Below are 20,557 nucleotides of genomic sequence, written 5' to 3'. Positions count from 1 at the left end.
TTCAAAGCTTTAAATGAAGTCACTTCCCTTTCAGCCAACCAGGACAAAACTTGTCCCCAGGGATTTAAATATGACCACTACTGCTCTGAAACGTCTCTTGACCATTTTGACAAAGCAGCACACTTGTTTTGCAAATGGGGAAAATGTTTTCTGCAACAGTTCCCCAAAAGCACATGGATCATCAGTGCCTGAAAGTTCTGAGTACTCACTAGCCAAGAACAAATCAGTTGGCTACCTCCAGGTACAAGGGGATCTATTTTCATATTGCAATCCAGTCTCCTGAAACACAGCTGGACCAAGAACATGTACAGCAATTCAATAACAGATCACTTCAGCTTGAAATCCTCGTAACCAGGAGTATATAGTCTTAAAAGTTTTAAAGAAGATTTTTCTCCCCTTCCACACTGAGAGAAGTTAACTACCAGTTGCAGTTATTCCAACAGTTTTTATACATTGACATCCAGCTAGTGCATAGTTCAATTTAGAGGCTGACTTTTTCCAAAGACTTTTAACCTGCTGACTGCAGGGGCTGCCTGTGGATGTGGCCTGAGTCTATGTGAGGAAGGCTGTGTGCTCACATTTACTGAAGCCCTTGCACCTGCCCACCCCACAGGTGAGGCACATCCTGCTTCTCCTCCACCACATCCCATAGGCACCAGCCTTCAACTCCAGCAATATCAGAGAGGCACCACATTAACATCCATGTGGGGAGCCATCTCTCAAGGGCACAGAGACACCTTTCTTACTCAAGCAGCCAAATCAGAAATGTGCCTGATGTGCAAAGATACAGAGCTGACAGCTACTTCTGACAGCCTGAGACAGTTACAAATGCTCAGATGAAGCAATTGAGTAGGCTGGAAGTTATGGTTTCCTCCACAAAATCCTATATATAGAATTTGATGCCTGAAAACACCTTTTTTTACAACTACATAAGGCAAAAACATGCAAAGTATTCGGCAGCACATAACAAATTCCTCAGCTGCTCCACAAAAGGCACACGTGAGGCTGCCCCAGCTCCCAGCAGCACAGCCATGGCACAGCCAGGGAAGCTGCAGCTCCCTCTGCTATGGCATTGGAGCCCTCCAGGCTGCTGTGGAAAGCCAAGGGCACCTCTGTGTGCCCGAGCTACACCTGGCCAGGGAAGCCAGCAAGGAGCAGCTCTGACACCAGGCACCACCAGAGAATGGATCTTATTTAAAGGAAGCCATGTGCTGCTCCACAGTTACACTACAAGTGCTCCTCAGAGGAAAGCTCCATCTCAGAACAAATATGCTGCTTCTCAGGCACAGTAGGTGCTTGATGGGTGATATACAATTGTCAAGGTGCTAAAATGAAACAGAGGAGAAATAAACCTGTTCTTTTTGGAAATACATTAACTAAAACTTTCAAACATAAGTTGTTTGAAGAAGGAAACTTAATTCGTAGCCCTGCTCACAAATTTAACTCAAAGCCATTTTTAAATTTCAAGGATTCAATTACCTTAGCACAAACACAGCTGATAGATGAGCAGGCATTTTATCCATAACTTTTTTTCTCAGCTTGGACATGCTTTAATTTCTCATCAATTCTACACCTTTCAACTACTTGATTTGAGATTTCTGTTTTAAATTAATCTTACCTTGCTGTAAGGTATTATTGCAACTCAATAGCTATTGCTTTTTCTCTGAAGTGAGAGCTAAGTCTGGCTCAGAACATGATGAGCAGTCAGCAGGAACAGCCAGCTCTGGAGAACAGCAGTTGTTTCCCAGTAACAGTCAATAAATGTGCTTAAATGACTTACATGAATGGGTGTAAAATACTACTGACCATTAATACGAAGTATTTCAGAAAAAAAAACAACTTTAAAATCCTAAAATAACAGGTCAACACAAGTAGCCCTGCTTCCCTCATACTCGACTTGCAGTGTGCTCCTCAAATAAATTTTCCCCTGCTTTTTAGGTGAATTGTTTGTCTACAAAGAGGGAGGTCTAATAAACAAGTGAATCTCCTCAGGGCTTAGGAAACTGCAAGAAGATAAATGTGGTTGGTTATAAATGAGAACCAGCCCTCCTTGCCCTACCTGCTGCCAAGCAAGCATTTCTGAGGTTTATGGCACTGGATAACCCCAGCCACCAGGGAGAAGCTTCTTCCACCACTGGGAAACTCAGTGCCCATTTCAGTAAAGACTGGAGAAGCCAGAGGAAATAATCAAGATGTCCCTTTGATACTTCAGAATGGACAAGTTCTCTGAGGCACTCTGCCATTGCCTGTGCTGATCACAAGGAGCTTGGCATTATCCCCCTGCCTATGTAAGCTAAGCATGCCCTCTGCAAGTTACTTTGAGTTAGACTGCAAATACATTCCCTGGAGCAACAAGCTCTTCTGTAGCAATGTTATACTTAGGAGCACACACCAACCTTCCTTCCCCTACAGAAGTCAAGAGATTTCCCTGCAGGCAACTTGACTTCAAGGGTCAAGTTCTGTCTTCCTAAACACTCTTCACTAAAGATGAACTAGCAAGTTCATACAGCTGGACTTTGTTTTCAGACTCTGTTCTATTCATACAGGCACACTCATACCTCACATTTAGTGCTGGATATCCACAGTCAGCTACCACAAAGGAGCAATAAATCCACTCCCTAGATGACCTGTTGGGAGCCTGTCCATGTACCCACTCTCTATGTCATTTATATTTGGCATAGCATGAAAAATCAGGGACTCTAGAAATAGAAAAGAACACCTTCACTTCAGAGATGAAGAAACTGAGCTAGGAATGGGAGTTTGAGATTATGGAGTGCACAAGGTCCCTTTTCAAAGATGAAATAAAGCCACAACGATGGCTTAGCAGCTGCCCTGCCATGGTAGCAACAATGCTATGGACACTGTTAAAACCAGAGCCAGTTACCACACAAAACAAGCACAGGGCAGACTTAACAGAGCCATGGTGATATGGCTGGACATCTGGCTCAGAGTCACGTGTAAGGCCAAACTCCTGCTTCATAAACCTGGACTAAAGCAGCAGAGCAGCAGGCACACCACCACTTTTATGGCTGTAGGCAGGCAGGAGCCACAGGCTGAAAGATGTACTTGCCCAGCAGTTTTTTTCCACACTTTTGTGGCACTAGTTTCAGCTAAATCAGGATGAGCTGCTATAAGGACAGTAATTAACCTCTGGGTATGGATGAGGCCAAAGGCCCTGCCACAATTAACACCTCACAGTCTCATACATCCAGAACTGTAAGCAGAGAAGGAGTCAAATTCCAAGAAATATTTTCCTGAACTCTACCAATTATGCCTCAGGTGCTGAGACTTCAATTATCACAATTAGATTACAAGATTAGATTAGATGTCAAGGCAATTGAGTTTCTCTAACCATATAGAAAGCCTTTATGGTAGTGACCACAAGAACTGATAAGAGCTCTTTGTCATCTATTCTGCACCAGTTCATTCCCAGCACCAAGTCAGTCTTGTGCTGCCCTCCATCTGAAATAGCTGATTCACAAGAGATAAATTACAGGAGATCCACAGGGAGTCAGGGAGGCATTCACAGCCTCCTTTTCCACTCACTGAAAGATTAAGGGGCTCGTTCAGGGTGATGGGGTAAAAGAATCACTTCATTTTCTAAGACAGGGACTCGAGGTGCGGGTAACCTCCCCTGTCATTCAGGGTAGAGCAGAGCCAGAATCCCTTCTCACCCAGCCTCATATGTCACTCTGATACTTCAGAAATTTTCTACAGGGAAAAGCACTGCCTATGAAGTGCTAATGCAATCATTTCCCCTGCAATATCGGGTGCTAACCTTGTCTTCTTGCTTTTCATTTCTACTTCCTCCTCTCCTTGTGGGAAAAAAGGAATGTCAAGTGCTAACAATTCAATCTGTTTTGCAAAGAGAACCAATGGCTTAACAAAAAGAAACCACAACAAAACAAATTTCCCAAACTGCAATTAACTAGATTTAAAAACAGATGCAAGTCCATTAGCAAGAGCTTCTGCTAAGGAATGTGTAAGAATTCCCAATGGCAAATTGAAGGGCTCGATGGCCAAGCCACTGATTTCAGTCACTGACAGCACAAATCATCTCATGCAAGGAAAAACCACATCACAGCTAAGTTGTTCTCCCCAGTTTCCTGTACCTGTCACTTGGCAGTGAATAATGAAGCCAAATAACAGGAACTGATCCACTTTTAAATGTTTCTATGATGACTAAAGAGCAGAGACTTTCTTGAAAACTGTAGTGACAATCATTTATGTTTCAAATGGTCATTATTAAATATGTTTCCAGGTATGATGTAGCAACAAAAAGAAGTAGAAATTGGTGAAGGAATCATCTGCAAGTTTAAAGAAAATATTCAGAATTGATCTTATTCACCTGCCATGAAACACTAATCAAGGAACATTTGGCTAATAAAGTTCTTTAAACTTTGTCATTTTTATGTGCAGCCGATTATTTTAATAGCATACTTAAGAGTTTAATTTCTCATTTTATTTAGACAGTAAAATAAATATTTTTCCATCATCCCCTGCATTGAGCTCTACTTGTCCTTCACTTTAAGAAGTCTTATTTCTGCCTCACTGCAGAAAGGAAGAAGGAAGTCACTCACATTTAGTTCTGACACATAACAGATGAGAATCAGACCCTTTGGGTCATAACCCAAGTCTTTTCAACACATTTTCAGATCCAAGCAGATTCTCTGTGGTTTCAAATATCTCAAGATCCATGCCAGAGACTGGGAACAAAACCTTGAATGTTCAGCTTTAGATAACTAGATTTGAGGCAGACAAGATACACCCTTCTGTTCTTTTTCAGATGCTAGAAGTTTTTTCAGAGAATTTATTTAAACAAACTGAATGTAATAGGCAGAAGCTACTCTTCCATAAAGGAGTGTATACTTTGAATAAACAACAACAGGCATATAAAGTTGAATTCAGACTTCCTGAAAGTATGTAGAATTTATTTTTATAAAATTAAAACAATGAGAAAATTATCTTCAATCTACTGAATAGTTCACTTTCTCTGAGGCAAACCCTATGTTTCTAGACAGTAGCTAGAGGCAAACAGCATAAAATGGCAAACGCATCCACAGATGAAAGCATGGGCTAAGAGCAGCATTGTATTTTTTAAATACAAAGAATGCAAAGGTTGAAAGCAATAGTGTGTCAATCAGTGCAGGAAACAGACAACAATTGCAGCAACAGAACTGGTTTGAAGATGTTTCATCAGCATAACTCATTTTACCTGTACTGTTTTTACTTGCTGGGACTGCAAGACAGAGGGCTGGGCCGCAGTGTTTATCAGCTGACTCCCCTGCGTCAAAGCTGAGACACCCACAACAGGTTTCACTTCCGACCGACCTCCAATGACAACTTTGATCTGCTGGCCTTGTACCTTGGAGTCTCCAGCCTGGGCTTGGGACACGGCCTTCTGTGACTGCGGGAGCTGGCTGTGGGGTAATGCTAAAACAATAGGCTGGCCGGACTTGCCCAAAGTTGTTACAATCAGCTTTTGCCCGTCCGGCTTAATACTCTGACTGCCTATTTTAATATCAGTGGCCTTGTTCAGAATAATCTGATTAGCTGAGATAGTGACAGGGGTCTGAGCACCAAGTTTATGGAGGCCACCTGGAAAGGCAGGCTTTACAGCTGCATTCACATCAGGGCTTGGGGTTGTTGTGGTGGTCAGTGCTGCATCTCCCGAGTGGCTGCTGGGTGCAGGAACCGATTCCGTGGTGACTGTGGCTGTGGTCGTGGCTGAGGAGTCGCTGGTGGTGCTTATGTTCACTATTTCTTCCAGTTCTGTTTCCATGGGAATGGACTCTCCTCCCATGGGCGACGACACGATAACAGCCTCGATGCTGTCGTCCTCCACCAGAGTTATGCCGGTGTCCATGATTTCCTCAGGGAGCAAGCTGTTCACTTCTGCTGAAACCACCTCCATTTTAGAAGCTGTGGCAGCAATGGCCGGAGCAGGTACTGCAATATTTAAAAAAGTTATTGGCTTCCAGAAAACACATATTTTCCAAGTTTTATGAATAATATTATCAAAGAAGAAAATGCAGTCAAATTTTTTCTGACTGAAAGTATTGTGCATGCACAGGAGGGTTATCATGGGAAAAAAACCTGTCATCAAAATGTAACACACCAAGCTGAATTTAGTCTCTGTAATAACTTATAGAAAACCTTTACTATATCATTCGGTGAAGTAAAATAAAGGCATTGCCAGTCCACTCTTCACACCATAATACACAAAGAAGCAGTGTTTCCCCTCTGAAAATACGGGCACAGACGCTAAACTCACTGAAGTATAAAGCAAGAGTTAAACAGCTTAAAAAAATCTAATAGATCATGATGCAGATTTGTAGATGAAACAGATTTTCATACATGCCAACATTGATTACCAGGTTATCTTGCTCAAGACACTTGTTATCCATACCAGACGTAACATTCTTGCCAAATTCTTATTTTGGAAATCTCAGAAAAACAAATGACTGTTTAGTGATGGACTTAAACAACCCCAAAAGGTCAATCAACAGCCACCTATCACAGGATCAAGCCAAAGCCCTGTCACTCACAAGATGAAGAGATAATCCCTTGATGCTGGCTTTGAAAAGAGCTCAGTAATTTTTTTACTTCAATATTCACCAGAAAATATAACACACAAATTCATCATTGATTTGAAAGGTGTTCTAAACACAAAACAAATAACACACCATATGAAAAATAAAAGGAATTTTTTAAGAGCACCCAAATTATATATTAAACAAACCCCTGCAGTGAGATGCAAAGCCCGAGTTATTTCCTGCTGAGAAACCTTACAGACATTGCTGGAAATGGCCACACTGGACCATTCCCCTGAAGCTGTATCAGTGTGAAGAGTCTGAAAACAGATCAGCTCCATAAGGCATTTTCTGCACTTGCTGACCCCAGGAGCACACTTGGGCCTCGGATGGGTGAACATACCATGTGGGTCGGCCTACATGCTCCTGAGTACTAATTATAAGCTCAAGGGGATAAAACCCTTGCAAATTCTGTTTCCTACTTGCTAGGGAAAGCAGAGTTGAGTTTTAATACTAATTCATGAGGAAGCGTGCCAGTGAAAACATTGACCAAATGCGGGGGTGACATTATTTCCTCTGGAGTTGTTGTGGGCCCGTTTTGTAGAGCAGCTAACTACAGAACAGCTGCATTTCACCCACAAGTGGAAGGACTGGGGGAAAAAGCCCTGCTAGAATTACACAGTTTCCATGCCAAGCTCCAGAGACCATGCTGGAGCAGTCCCAGCCCCCCTGATTGCCAAGGGTGCCACTGACCCCCCTCACCTCAGAGTGCCAGCCAGACCAAGCTGCCCTGACACTCAAGAAGCCTGAGCTCTGAAAGAACTGCACTGACAGTCAAACTCACGGCTCACTTACGGGCAGGCATTTAAAGATACAAAGTTATCTGATGTCACTGCCAGAAATACCTCCTGTGGAAAGCATTTGTCCCCCAGTAATGCCTGCACAGTGATGCCAGCCCTGGTAAGCAGCCCTAGACAAAACAGCCAACTCTGAGGGACACATTAGCAATAGTATCATATAGCTGCCTTAAAGTCAAATAGGTTAACTGCATAGATGATTACTCACAAGTAGACTGTTTGTGAAGACAGCATATGTTAAGGTCACTAGGTCTTCTGAGCTGTGTCACTTGACTGTCACCTCAGCAACTTGCAAAGGCTTGTGGCTCAGATAGTAAAACTTCAAACTATTTCAGACACACAAAAAAATAAACCTCAAACCAAAGCATCATCCTGTTCTATACTGATATGCACATCGGGCTTAGCTCCAGAAGTTAAGACTCCAATAGTCAAGCACAATCCTTTAATGATTGCCTCCAAGTTTGAAAAGGAGAGAATAATCTAAATCAGACAGTGGGAAAACCACCTCACTCTGTAATTATAAGTAGTTTTAAATAATTTGCTTTTGGTTTCCATTTGTACATGTTTTTCCCAAGAAGAAAGGTCATTCTTAGCATCTTTTAACAGTATGATCATAAAATACTTAAATATAATCTAAGTAGTTTTATAGTTCATCAGTTACGTGCATTCTTTATCCTTACCATTTGGTTATGTTACAAAGTGGTAAGTGCTTATTAAATACCTATATCTAGCTGAAAGCATAATTATATTAAAATACATGGAGTCAGGCTTTTAAACAGCATTTTGAGTCCACACGAACCACTGCAAGTCAGAATGCAGAAGAAAAAGAAATACATTACATCTAGTCTGGAATCAGAAACTGAGAAGTGAAAAGGAAAGACACATTACTCACAGTTACTGTATGAACAACTTATGACAATCACATAGGAAGATTTTGCAATTATCAGGTAATTTTAAACTTAGCTTCCATTATTGTATTCAGGCTAGTGTGCTCAACAACAGCAAAGAAGAACCATAACACAACCCACTGGCTCCATTTCTTTACTGCAGGTTGGACATGACTGGAATAGATACTTGATAGGCAACATTGAAAATTTCATCCTGGCTATAGGGCTGCTGTCAAAGGCAACTTCAACATCCCTGCAGATTTTTATTTCTTGGTATCTAGCCAGGATTTCTCAACAGTTCAGCTGTTTATTTTTTACTAATGCTTTTATACAGTTTCCCTTTTTCCAGCTCCCCTACTAAAGCGATTACCAACAGTAAAAACGTGCCAACCTCTTTTAAGATCCTAACAGCCTTGAGATTGTCAAGAAAGGGTAGCAAATAGTTTTAACTATTTAAACCCTTGAAAGTTTCCTTCACTTCAGCAGCTATGTTTTGAATACTGAATAATGCACAAGCTCTAACTACAACCCCTTGAAAACATGCATCACTATGTGTTTTCTCAAAGCCTGAAGGAAAAAACCAATCTAGACTAAGCAAGTGTTTAAGCTTCAGACTAGGAAACCCAGCAAATATACTAGGTTCAGATTACTAAACAGATAATTTTAGCAAAAAAAAAAAAAGGCCATACAATTAAATAAAAGTTCACTGAAAAATTCATATAATGAAGATTTGTAAACACAGCTAGCTCAGAACACCCAACTAGCCAAACACCTTACAAAAAAAGTTAGAGACTAAAGCATACTGTCAGCAAAGTCCTGGACCAGCAACTCTGAAAAGTAAGGAGAAGGCAGAGGAACAGTAAGGAGAAGGAGAGGAACAAACTCTCAGGTTGAACAAACCACCTGTGATCATCTTACTCATAAAACAGATTGCTGTTCTTGATATTCAGGAAGAAATATATATATATGATGGTGTAAAGGATAAAGAGGATTTGTAAGGAAGAGGATAAAGAAGATCAGGATTGTAGGCAAAAATACAGAATGGTGTCTGACAGGCATCTGTGAATTTTGATCTTTTTTCTCCATCACTAGCATGTCACAGCAAAATCTTTAAGAAACTCTGTTAAAAGTATTGAGATCAATCATATCAACACCTTTGTTGATAAAATACCAGAACAGCCACACTAAACAGGGAAAATTAAAAAATCAATATAATTAAGCACAGTGATCTACAAAGAAGTAAATAAAATGCAAGACATAAAAATGTCTTGTACTTTACAATAACTGCATTTTATTACATGCAGAAACATCTCCATTTCACTAAGAACAGCCAACCTTCCTGCCTGCAACCATGAGCAGTTTGAGTTGGGTGACAGGTTACAAAACCACCAGCAAGGCTATGTATGTACTGCAAGCAAAACACACGCTTATAAATTCAGATTATACAGAAACAAGGCTGCTGAGACCAGCTTTACACCAACTCCTGGGAAGGTGATGCACGTTAGCAAGGCCATGACAACAGAGCAGAGGTCCAAGGCACTCATCACCACTTGTGGCTGCTGGCCTGGTGATGTTCAGCCATGGGAGCACTCTGGTATAACCTGACAGATCTAGGAACACTGGCCAGACCTGGCAATGCTCATTTTTCAACCAAATTCCCAAGTGTCACTTTCACCAGAAAATAAGGAAACCAAATCAGTAAAAGCTTTTAAATGAACACCTCTTGAAGTACAAAACAAACCCACAGCACCCAAAATCAAAAGCCTCATAAATGTGATACATCTAATGTACCCCTGAAGCAGCAGGGATTCTCTTGGGACCAGTAGGAAAATGCTAAGTGAAACTAAGTATCATTGCCAGATACAGCAGTATCTGTTAGCACTTCTTTAAAGCTGGGACAGATACACTTGAGAGTAGCACCCTTAAGAGCCAGCAAGAGAAAATATTTGTAATTTCTGAGCTAAAACCATGCAAAACCCCTTAAAACAGAAGTATGAAGAAGAACAATGAAGTATGAACAAAGAACATTCTTGAACAATGCCCTCAAGAAAGGGGAAAATGAGGCTGAAAACCTGAGTCAGATGAATGGCAGAAAAGTAAGAGTGGACAACCTAACAAATAATTGTTCACTGCAAGTACAGTGGATTCTAATGAAAACATGTGCCAGAACCATCTCTTCTTTTTCCGATCAAGGTGCAGCAGAGGACCTCCAGCAGGCTATGGCTCACATGTGAGGATATTAAAACTCAAAAATCCCACATTACATGGTTGCATTCATAAAATTGGCCTATTTAAACCTTAACTAGCAAAGGTTTAAAAACACAATATATTTCGTTCCTAAGTCCATTCATTAGAACTAAGGCAAGAACATGAGGAAAAGGGAAATACAGAAGGGATCCTTGATGATATAAGTGAGAAGCATGACATGCTGCCAACCACATTTTAGTTGCTTTTCAAATTTTTCAGCTTCTGCTTATCTGCTCTCTCCAATCCTGGCAGATATTTAAACTCTTGAAGGCTGCTGAGCTGAAGAAATGCGATTTTTTGGGACCTTAATACTTAGAGATTAAGCAATTTGAAATGCCCAGCCCTCAAGTGCCAGTGCCCAGCCCTTTCTGCCAGGGCAGGGACAGGTAGCAGACCTATCTGCAAAAGGTGTGCCCAGGTGTTGGATCTCCTGCAGCAGGTGGTAGGAAAGAGGTTGGATGGCTGGTTCCAAGCACAGCCCACAGCCAAAGAGCCAAAAACTCCCCCGCCATCACACCCAGAAGGGACAGGGGAAATAATGCTGAAGAATGGAGGCTTCCAACAGCAAGGACTGGCAGGAGGAAGAGGCTTCTCCCAGAGGCTGAGGTGCCCCTGCCAAACTGCTTCACTGCTCTGCAGACTGAAGAGGAAACACCCATCACAGCAGGGAAGATGCTGGAGCTAAGGCAGCCCCGGGTACCCCCTCTACCACCAGCAGGGGTTTGGGAGCTCAGACCATGGGAGACACTTCAGAAACCTGGTCTGTGAGGGACTGGGGGTCCATCTGACAGAGAAAAGAAAGAGATCTTCATTCAAAGGCTTGTCTGGATGGTGAGGAGGGTTTTAAACTAAAGGTGTCAGAAGAGGGAAGCCAAGGGCTGTGATCTGGAGCAGTCTCTGGTTGGAGGTGTGTAGCCAGCAGTGTTCTCCAAGGGGTCAGTACTGGGTCTGCTCCTGCTGAACTTGTTAAATGATCTGGATGAAGGGACAGAGTGCATCCTCAGCAAGTTTGTGGATGATTCAAAACTGGGAGGTGTGGCTAATACACCAAGAGGTTGTGCTACAATTCAGTGAGACTTGGACAGAGGGGAACCTAATGAAATTCATCGAGAGTAAGTGCAGGGTCCTACACCTGGTGAGGAATAATCCCACACACCAGTAGAGGCTGGGGGCTGACCTGCTGGAAAGCAGCTCTGCGGAGGAAGACCCAGGAGTTCCAGGGGAGAAGTTCCATGCAAGCCAGCAGAGTGTGCCCCTCTGGTCAAGAAGGCCAATGGTGTCCTGGGGTGAGTCAGGAATAGTGGGGTCACTATCTAGAACTGCTGCACTGGGAGGCTGCAGAGTGCCCTTCTCTGCAGAAACCCACCTAGACACAAACATGCAGCCTGCCCTAGGTTCTCTTAGACTAAATGATCTCCAGAGGTCCCTCCCAACCCCAACCATTCCCTGATTCTGTGAGCAGTTGGAAGCTGCAACAATTTAAGTACAATCCAGTGGAAACACTGTATTGCAGTAGCAATTCATTCACCCACTCTTCTTCCTCTTCCTAATCTTCCAGCTTTTGGGATGGAGCGAAATAAAAGCATGTTGCAATTATTCAACCATGGAACAGTTACTAAGCTCTCCATGCCGCTATAATTAACAGATAATACTACAAAATATCGACAAGGACACTTAAAACAAAATGAGCAGCCAGTCCTGCCCAAAAAACCCAATACACAGAGGAAGAAAAAGATAATGTTCTTTGCAGACATGCTGTAAAGAAAAAAAAAAGGTTTTCAAAAATATTCGTCTTACTGTCTTCAAAACAGACAAGTTTTACACAACTGCATCTTCTTCCTTCACCACAACAGCTGCTACAAATATACTTTAAGACTCAGCTATTTTGTGACCTATAGCTGTTTTCTTCACATCAAAACTATTTCTCACATAGAAGGAATCTCAGCATGCTACCACAGAAATTCAATTATACACCAAGTACAAAAGCAATTTTTACAATTAAACTACCAAGGACCTTAGAAAGAGTACATAACCAAAAATCCCCATGAGTCAGAGCCTTTCAGGCAAAATGGAAAGTGAAAAGAAAAAGGACAAAAGCTTTAACTAAGTTTTCAATAAAAGCAGCATGTCATACAAATTGCAAATGGTTGAATTATGTTACATGTACAAGTGAGTGCATTGCTTCCTAGAAAACTAGCTTTTCAAAACACTGGGATATCTAGTTCTGGATTGGACAACTCCCTTTCCATCACAAGGAAATACTACATTGCCCAAAGGTACTACCTATTACAAAAGAAGATTATTAAGGAAGAACATTCCAGCTGTTGAGAGGTACTGAGCAGTATTACTGAACAAAACACAACAAAACCCCAAGCACTCACTCAGAGTCATTAGTTAAAGTCTTAAACACTTGCTGCTTGTTTACCACACACCTCACTCACAGCAACTTTCCAGGAAAGTACTGGAAATAACATTCCATGCAGCAGAATACTTCAAAGCAGTTCAGATTGCCTTCTGTAATGGGAAACAATGTTCTACTTTCAAGCAGATCTTTAGGCAAACTAAAAATAAAATAGAAACTAGAAATAAGAACATTCCCCTTCACCTTTCCCTTGGTTTGCATGGCAGTTTTAGTCATCTTCAAAACATGCCATAGCACAAAAGCTGAAACACAGAACTGCACAGGTGCTACGACCACTAAATACGTTCTCAAGGTGTTCACTACAGCGAACAATCCAAATTCTGGGTTTGTGGATTCTAGGGCCCTTTACATTTAATCAAGTGCTTCTAATCTTATGTTCCATACAAACTTTGGGGTGAGATTAAAAGTAGAAAACCTTAAAATAACTTCAAGCAATTTCATTTTTTGCCATGTTTAGTAGGTCAATAGTAAGGCATTATGAATCTAAAGTTACATTGAATAAACATGTAGTGAACTTAGCTTGACTGATAAAAAACCAAAAACCAAGCAAACCTGAAATGCGAGGAGTACTTATCACTAGGCCCAAAAAAAGCAGATTTTTGTCTTCTATATACAGCTTGAAATAAAGGTCTTGCTTTCTAAACTCCAGACACCCCCTGAATGTGAGGCTACAGAAGAATTCAGAAGACACAGCAATATCACACCAAGAACACTCTAAACAACAAGTGCGAAAACTACCACCATAGGCTTGATATCGAGTTCCCCACAGACTTTTAGCAGGTGTTATCACATTGCACACCCTCAAGATCTGGCCTGCTGCCAGCAATTTCAGCAAGAGTACATTTTAGAGCTGTATTTATGAACAAGAGTTCATCACAACAGAATCGTAAACTACCAGATTTACTGAGACTTCTGGCTGGGAAGCACAATGATGGTCCAAGTGCATCTCACCTACACTACACTAGCACTGCCCAGTTAGGTACAATACCTGAAGTCCATTCTAACTGAAACACCCCTCCCCCACATGACACCGATGTCAGTGAAGTATTTAATTTCAAAAAAATATGCTAAAATGGCACAGAAAATTCTGTCCTAAAAGCTCAATTCCTTATGTGTCTTATGCAATCACAATCCTTTTCAAAGTTAGAACACCACAGAGATGAAAACCAGAGGAAAGCCTTAAGATAAAAAAGTGCCATGCTTTAAAGGTAGTGCTGTCAAGATATGAACAGCAGTGAAAGCTGCTATGGCCACTACTGCTTTTTAAACTTATCTAGGGTGGCTTTCTTCATTTTTTGACTCAAGTAGAGCATTAAAACAAAAATACAGATAGCCTGAACAGTTACTTTGCAGTGATTTGCAGGAAAACATGCTTCTAGCTGCAATCTCAGCAGTTCTACCAGCTTTAAACATGTCAACACTCCACAAGAATATATTCATTTGCAGAAGGGCTGAGCTGAAGATAAATAGCTCACCTGCAGGAAACCAGGACTGAATTCAGATCCCCTCGTTCAAAAAAACCACTATTAACACCTCCTTCCCACTTCAGTCTCTAGATAAAGCACCTCTTTATTCCTTTTGGGAAAACTTACTTAAAGAACTACGACTGTGCAATAGCTGACTGACCTTTGTGGAATTAAATTCCACATTAAGATTTTGAGTTGAGATCAATTCAACAGGAGAAACAGGAATTTCTGTGACATCTTCATCCCTGCTCCAATACCACGTGGGTCACTTCAAATGCAGGCTGCTCAGATCTCTGAAGTCTCACGTGTTGTAACATAACAAGTTGAAGAGCTTCTGAAACACAAACTCATAAGTTTCATTAGCTGTAGCTAAGAAAACCAGCTGCTTTGGATAAGCACTTCAACAACCCCCAAAAACTTACAGACAGGACTAGGCAGAAAGAAACATTTCAGTGACTAGGACTACACTGTATCTCTTACAGCCTTGGTTTCAATATGCTGAAAGTGGCACGGCAAGATTTCAACACTGTATCTCACTCTATCCCTGGAGAAGCTTTATTCCACACAACATGCCAAGGCCAGTTAGGAAGAAGAGTTCTTTGGATGCACTCTCCATGCTGCTCACTGGGAAGTCTATTCCAGTGCCCCATCACTCTCTGGGGGAGGAACCCTTTCCTAATACCCAACCTAAACAAGCAGCAGACCTTGAGAAAAGCCCCAAATCTGTCCTTACAGGATACCCTTCCAAATTTGATTTTCATGCCAGACACGCTCAACCACTTGTTGGACAAGTCACCACTACACTGTCTGAGTTGATACAGATCCGGAATGTTCATCTCCTTCTCAGAATTCCTAAGTGAAGGAACAACAGTATGCAAAGCCATAACTGTATTTTTTCCATGGAAAAAGTTGCTTGGCTTTTTTTTATTCAGCAAGATCTCTTTATTATATCTAAAACCAATTTGTGTATACAAAAAGAAGCTTTTGCCTTTTTCTTTTCTTTGACAGCTTTTGTCAGTTCATAATTTTGAGGACTGGAGATGAACAGTGATTAACATATGACAGGACACTGGAGCTGACCTGCAGCCTGGCAGGTTCTCTGTGTGACTCAGCTGCCCTAGTTCATCACTGCACAGTGAACAGCACCACACACCCACAAAGAGCTGGACACACCTGAACCAGAGGCTGTCACTCTGTAAATTCTCCCACAATCCAGCTCAGGACACACACCCTAACAGCTTTGTGTCAAACTGTAAAGTCCACTGAAACCAAGCCAGCAACAGAAACAGAAGTTGAAAACAACTATGGGATGTCTTTCGGCCAAATTCTATAACAGCTGCATTTATCAATGTCATAAAGAATTTTTGTTAAGAATCCAGGACATCCAACTTGTCAAAATCTTTTATTCAACCTATTTCTTTTTGCTGACATAACAGCAAAACTCACCTTCCTGTTCAACAAAGAATGAACTCTTATTTTTCCCAGTCGTTCCAGTAGTGATGGTAAAAACTCACAAGTAGCCTCTCTCTTGCCTATTTTCAGCTTCTCTCCCGGGGAAATCCACTTTTTTGTTTTGTCCACAAGAAACAGGAGTGACAAACTTTGCCAATATCATTGAGTGCAAAACTGACTACAGCCTTGCTGGTCATTGCAGTGTAGCCAGTTCACAGCACTGGCACCAAAACTAATCTCTGCAAATGGAAAAACACCCACTGGTCATTTAACGGTCCAGGCATTCTCCCAGCAAAGAGAAAACTTATTTTAAGGAAAGATCAGTGCATAACAGCACAAGGTTTATAGTTCCCAGAGATTCTTGACTGCTTACTAGTGCAAAGGATTTAGAACACCTACCTATGCAAAGTTGAATCAAGTCACACTTTAGAAAGTGAAGGTTACTTGTTTGCCTAAGTTGATTTCAAGGGGAAAACAAATAAATCTTAGAGAAACAAATCCTTTTATTGGGTCATTTTATAAGCAAAACAAACTAAAGAACAGGCTAGGTAATCTCCTTATTTGCTGTGTCCTCTCATCCCTTTTTGACAAATACAAACAAGCACATTAACTATTCTAGGCAACTGAAATTCACAAAGAACAACACAAAAAAATAGGAAATGCAGTTCTTAAGAAACTATTGACACCAGATATGCTTTCATTCATTTGTTAGAAAAGCCTCCACAGAAGTATATGTCTAATCAAGACTCACCCTGCTCTGCTGGTAAATGAAAGAGCACAACTGCATGTAGGTGATCTTGCTGTGCTACATTTCTCCTAATTAAATGCTGTTCTTCAATTTTGCTATTTTTTCCAATAATAGGGAAAATAGTGTCATTCATTTTAGGCATTCCCCATTTTCTTACTCTCTCTGACACTCTATGTTTTATCTCTAAAACTGAAAAGTTTGTTTTGTCATAAAGCAAAGAATTATAAAATCACTCAGCACTGTGTTTGTTCAACAGAGAGGCTTTTGTTTAAACTTACTGAGCGAGAGATGCTTTAACAAAATGCGTGTCATGAAACCAGAAAAAGATGAATTCATGAGGAAGCTATGATTAACAAGGGTAAGTGGAAAAATTAATCATCTAAGACTGCAAACTCACCATGTTTGCATATGTAATAGCAGAGTGAAAGCAAATAGCTTTAACACAGTAACAAAATAGGTATGTGGAACACAGACAAAATAATTTCCATTCTCTTTCCCAATCTCCACATAAGACAAGTCATGGAGGCAGTTTGTCTGCATGCTTCCCAGAGGATCATGGCTCTAGGCTGACCAAATACAATACCAATGGCAAACCATGGCAAGGAAAAACCTCAACCTCACTCCTTATCAAATGCTGAATACATAATCAGAGTAAGTATCCAGTCTTTTTTCCAACAGTTACAAGGAATACTTAAGAAAATACCAGGTGTTCTTCTACCACAAATTAACCATCTATAGTCACAAAAGAGTTCCCAAGGCAACCACAATTCCCTCAACCAACGCACACCATTCCCTTCCCCTTACTCTACTTTCTGCTAAGTGACTGCTCGCTGCCTGAGACACCACACAAACAACTGTGTGCAGCAGATCAGAAGAATGGGCAAGGTACACAAATTAGCAACTCCTACGTGTTTAAACTGACACTTCTCAAGTGATATGTACATGAGAATTTTATATTACACAGTTGAGGGTTCTGGGTTTGTTCCATTTTTTTTTCCATGGGAAGATGGCTTAAGTTCATGTTTTTACTGCCATGGTTACTATAGAGGTGCTAGCTGATTTCTTTTTAAGACTGGACAGAGAAAAAACCCAACAAACCAACTTGTCCACATACCAGTTACTAAGAGATTCTTCTTCCCTTGGCAAGTTCTGAGTAACGTATGCTTCCATTATAATTTTAAAAGGAAAAGCAAAAGCTAAAAAACCTTACATGTCAATGAACTGATTTATACACTAATGAAACAAGCACCTGCTACAACTTCCTAGGATTTAGTGTGAGCAATATCCTAGCAATACTTTTATTGCATGCTTATTTCAAACAGCAGCATTTGTGACTCTCTGTACATGAGCAGCAGCATTACTTTCCCTATATTTCAATTCCCTGTGTGTATTAATCCAGAACTACTGCTAAAGGTCTCCTGTCCACCTTTGGCATCTGCCTTTTTGCTTCCATCCAGTTTCCCTCCTTGTGCTGGCAAACGTCTGTGTAACTGCAAGGGCAGCCCAGATGAATGAGCCAGGCAGGAGCAAAGCCATCCAAAACCAACTGTAGGTTGTCACAAACCATTTTCTCCATGCCACTGACACTGGTGTCCAACCCAGGAAGAAAACTAATCCACAAAGTAGTAAACAAATTCTGGTGAGTCAGCGTGCTGAGACAGCTCTGTTCAAAGTCTATGAGCACCAGAGCAGCACCAAGGGATCACACCTGAAAGACTTTTCACAGGAACAATAGTTTCACCCAAGGAAGACTGCTTGAGTCTGTACCAGAAACTGCTCTTACTCCAAAGGAACAGAAACCCCAAAACAGTCACTCCCTAGAGATGGGGATTCAGTATGTACCAGGAACTCACACAACAGATCAAAGCAGAGCCCAACACTAAGGGCATATCCCTCATGTGGGCAGCAACACATCCAATAGCAGAAGGATGCTTCTGAAGGGGAGTGATGCCCAAATTAAGGAACTACCAACCTACATCCAGATCTAGAACATGGGAATCTCTCACTTCATGTAGCTTTGCACTTCATGACTAATCAAGGGATTATTCTGTTAGTCTCCCTCTTTCTTGTACAAGAACATTCTTTTCCAGACTTCTAATGTTGTCAGGTGAGCAAGCCTAGTCACAGCCTAGCATGTACTGAAAGCCACATGCTGCTTATCAGCTTTCTGAGCAACTGAGGAAACCAAGCTATTCAAATATAAGGCCTGGCAAAATACAAACCTTCGAAACAAGAATTCAAGAAACATTTTCCATTTCTCTTTGGAAGCTCTTGAAACTACGAATAATAATTAAAAACCTGAAGAATCCTGAGTTTATCTCCTAGGTACTTGCTATGAAGGTGCCCACCACACCCTGGCACTGCTGTGGTGCACAACCTCTGCAGGACATCAGGATGTGCTTCTCACAGCAGGTGAGCACTACCTCTACAGCACCTATAGAGAACAAAAGCACAGTCACACCAAGTGACAGATAAGGAACCACACTTTGTTGCTGAAGCAGAAACCAAAACACAAACATAACCCCCCCAATCTACCTTAGTTCCCCCTGAAAACATTTTTCAAACAAGTGTAAGGGAAAATAACCTGAGGGGGGTCTGATAGTTTTTCCAAATCTAAAATGAAAGAGACTGTAGCGTATGAGATAACAACATCTCTAAGGTTGAATTCTGACATCACTCTTCTTATGCACCTGTGGTTAGCAGCTACTCCACCTGAAAGCATTTAAAACTTCTCAAGAATTTTGACAGAACTGTTCAGAGCATTCAGTTACAAACGATCTTAGTGTGGACATCAAAGTATAAGCAAACCAAATATCAGCAGATAGTTCTTGATATGTAAACTGAACAAGCAGCCTTGCATAACAAACTGCTGAAGCTTACCCCATCACAACGAGCATGAAGTACTTTTTTATCCCATTATGGAGGCTGAGCTGGGTTTTCAAACACATTCTCCAAGCCAGCCTACAAGATAGTTTCGCCTACTGAGCAATACAACCACACCTCTCTCTCTAGGTTGGTGCAACTCAGTACAAGGCATGCAGCTCAGTGACAGATATCTAAGCTGGATGTCTTGACAAATAATAATTTAAAGAGAAAAAAAGAAAGACGAGTCTAACGCATTTTATTTTACAAAAAGATTACACTGCCAGAAGAAAAACATTCAGCTGATAACCCACTACTCTTCTTGCCTCCAAAAAGCTATTATGAAGATGATAACCACACACTCAATGATTCAATAACCTGCTATTGCCAGTTTCATGTAAACATTGCAAAGAACACTTCAAATGATTTCTCTATATTCAGTATTTCCTACAGTAACTGTAATAAATTTCAAGGAACTGTTCAGAAGGATGAAACTAATGAAAGGTGATTTAAGTATCTATCCTCTCCTCACCTGACATCTTAAGTCTGAGAGCTTTCCTCCTGATTACAGTATATTCCAGTAGACAGTTTCATGTGCTCTCAATGCCACAGGACTTTCCAGAACCCAAATCCTCAATATCAAGCATTACATAATTAGTACATTACCTACTTCAAAGTTAAGGCCACAAATAATTAAAACATTCTGATATACCTCATAAAAGCAAGATGGTGACAAGAAAAGCTGGGACTGTCCCAAAAGATGGTCTGGCTACATTCACAGAATTGTTAAGTTGGAAAGGCACCCCTGGAAATGATCCAGTCCTACTTCCCTGACAAGACAAGGCCACTTGGAGCAGGTGACACAGGACCGTGGTCAGGTGGGGTTCAAATGTCTCCAGAGAGGGAGACTCCACAACCTCCCAGGGCAGCCTGTTCCAGTGCTCTGCCACCCTCAACATAAAGCTCTTCCTCGAGCTGAGGTGAAACTTCTTGTATTTTTGCTTATGGCCATTTACCCATAGCCTGTTGCTCAGCATGACCAAAAACTCTGCTACCATCCTCTTGGCACCCATTTCTGAGATA

The 20,557-nt window shown here is 41.2% G+C and overlaps 1 protein-coding gene across 4 annotated transcripts in view; it reads right to left on the bottom strand.

The window, feature by feature from the left end:
* LIN54 (lin-54 DREAM MuvB core complex component) overlaps positions 1 to 20,557 on the bottom strand; it is a 39,982-nt gene that overhangs the window by 18,266 nt on the left and 1,159 nt on the right. For 3 of the 4 annotated variants that reach the window (XM_036382063.2, XM_036382061.2, XM_036382062.1), the window contains exon 2: positions 5,216 to 5,949. In XM_036382063.2, the coding sequence (XP_036237956.1) occupies positions 5,216 to 5,914 (699 nt within the window). In that variant the 5' untranslated portion in view covers positions 5,915 to 5,949. Of the gene's footprint in view, positions 1 to 5,215; positions 5,950 to 14,572; positions 14,610 to 20,557 lie in introns of those variants that run through there. The other variant, XM_054514627.1, reaches the window with a different exon arrangement.

The sequence above is a fragment of the Molothrus ater genome, chromosome 4 (genome assembly GCF_012460135.2).
Source record: "Molothrus ater isolate BHLD 08-10-18 breed brown headed cowbird chromosome 4, BPBGC_Mater_1.1, whole genome shotgun sequence".
Taxonomy (NCBI): Eukaryota; Metazoa; Chordata; class Aves; order Passeriformes; family Icteridae; genus Molothrus; species Molothrus ater.
Note: the sequence above shows the minus strand (reverse complement) of the source record. Positions and strands in the feature narration are given on the sequence as shown.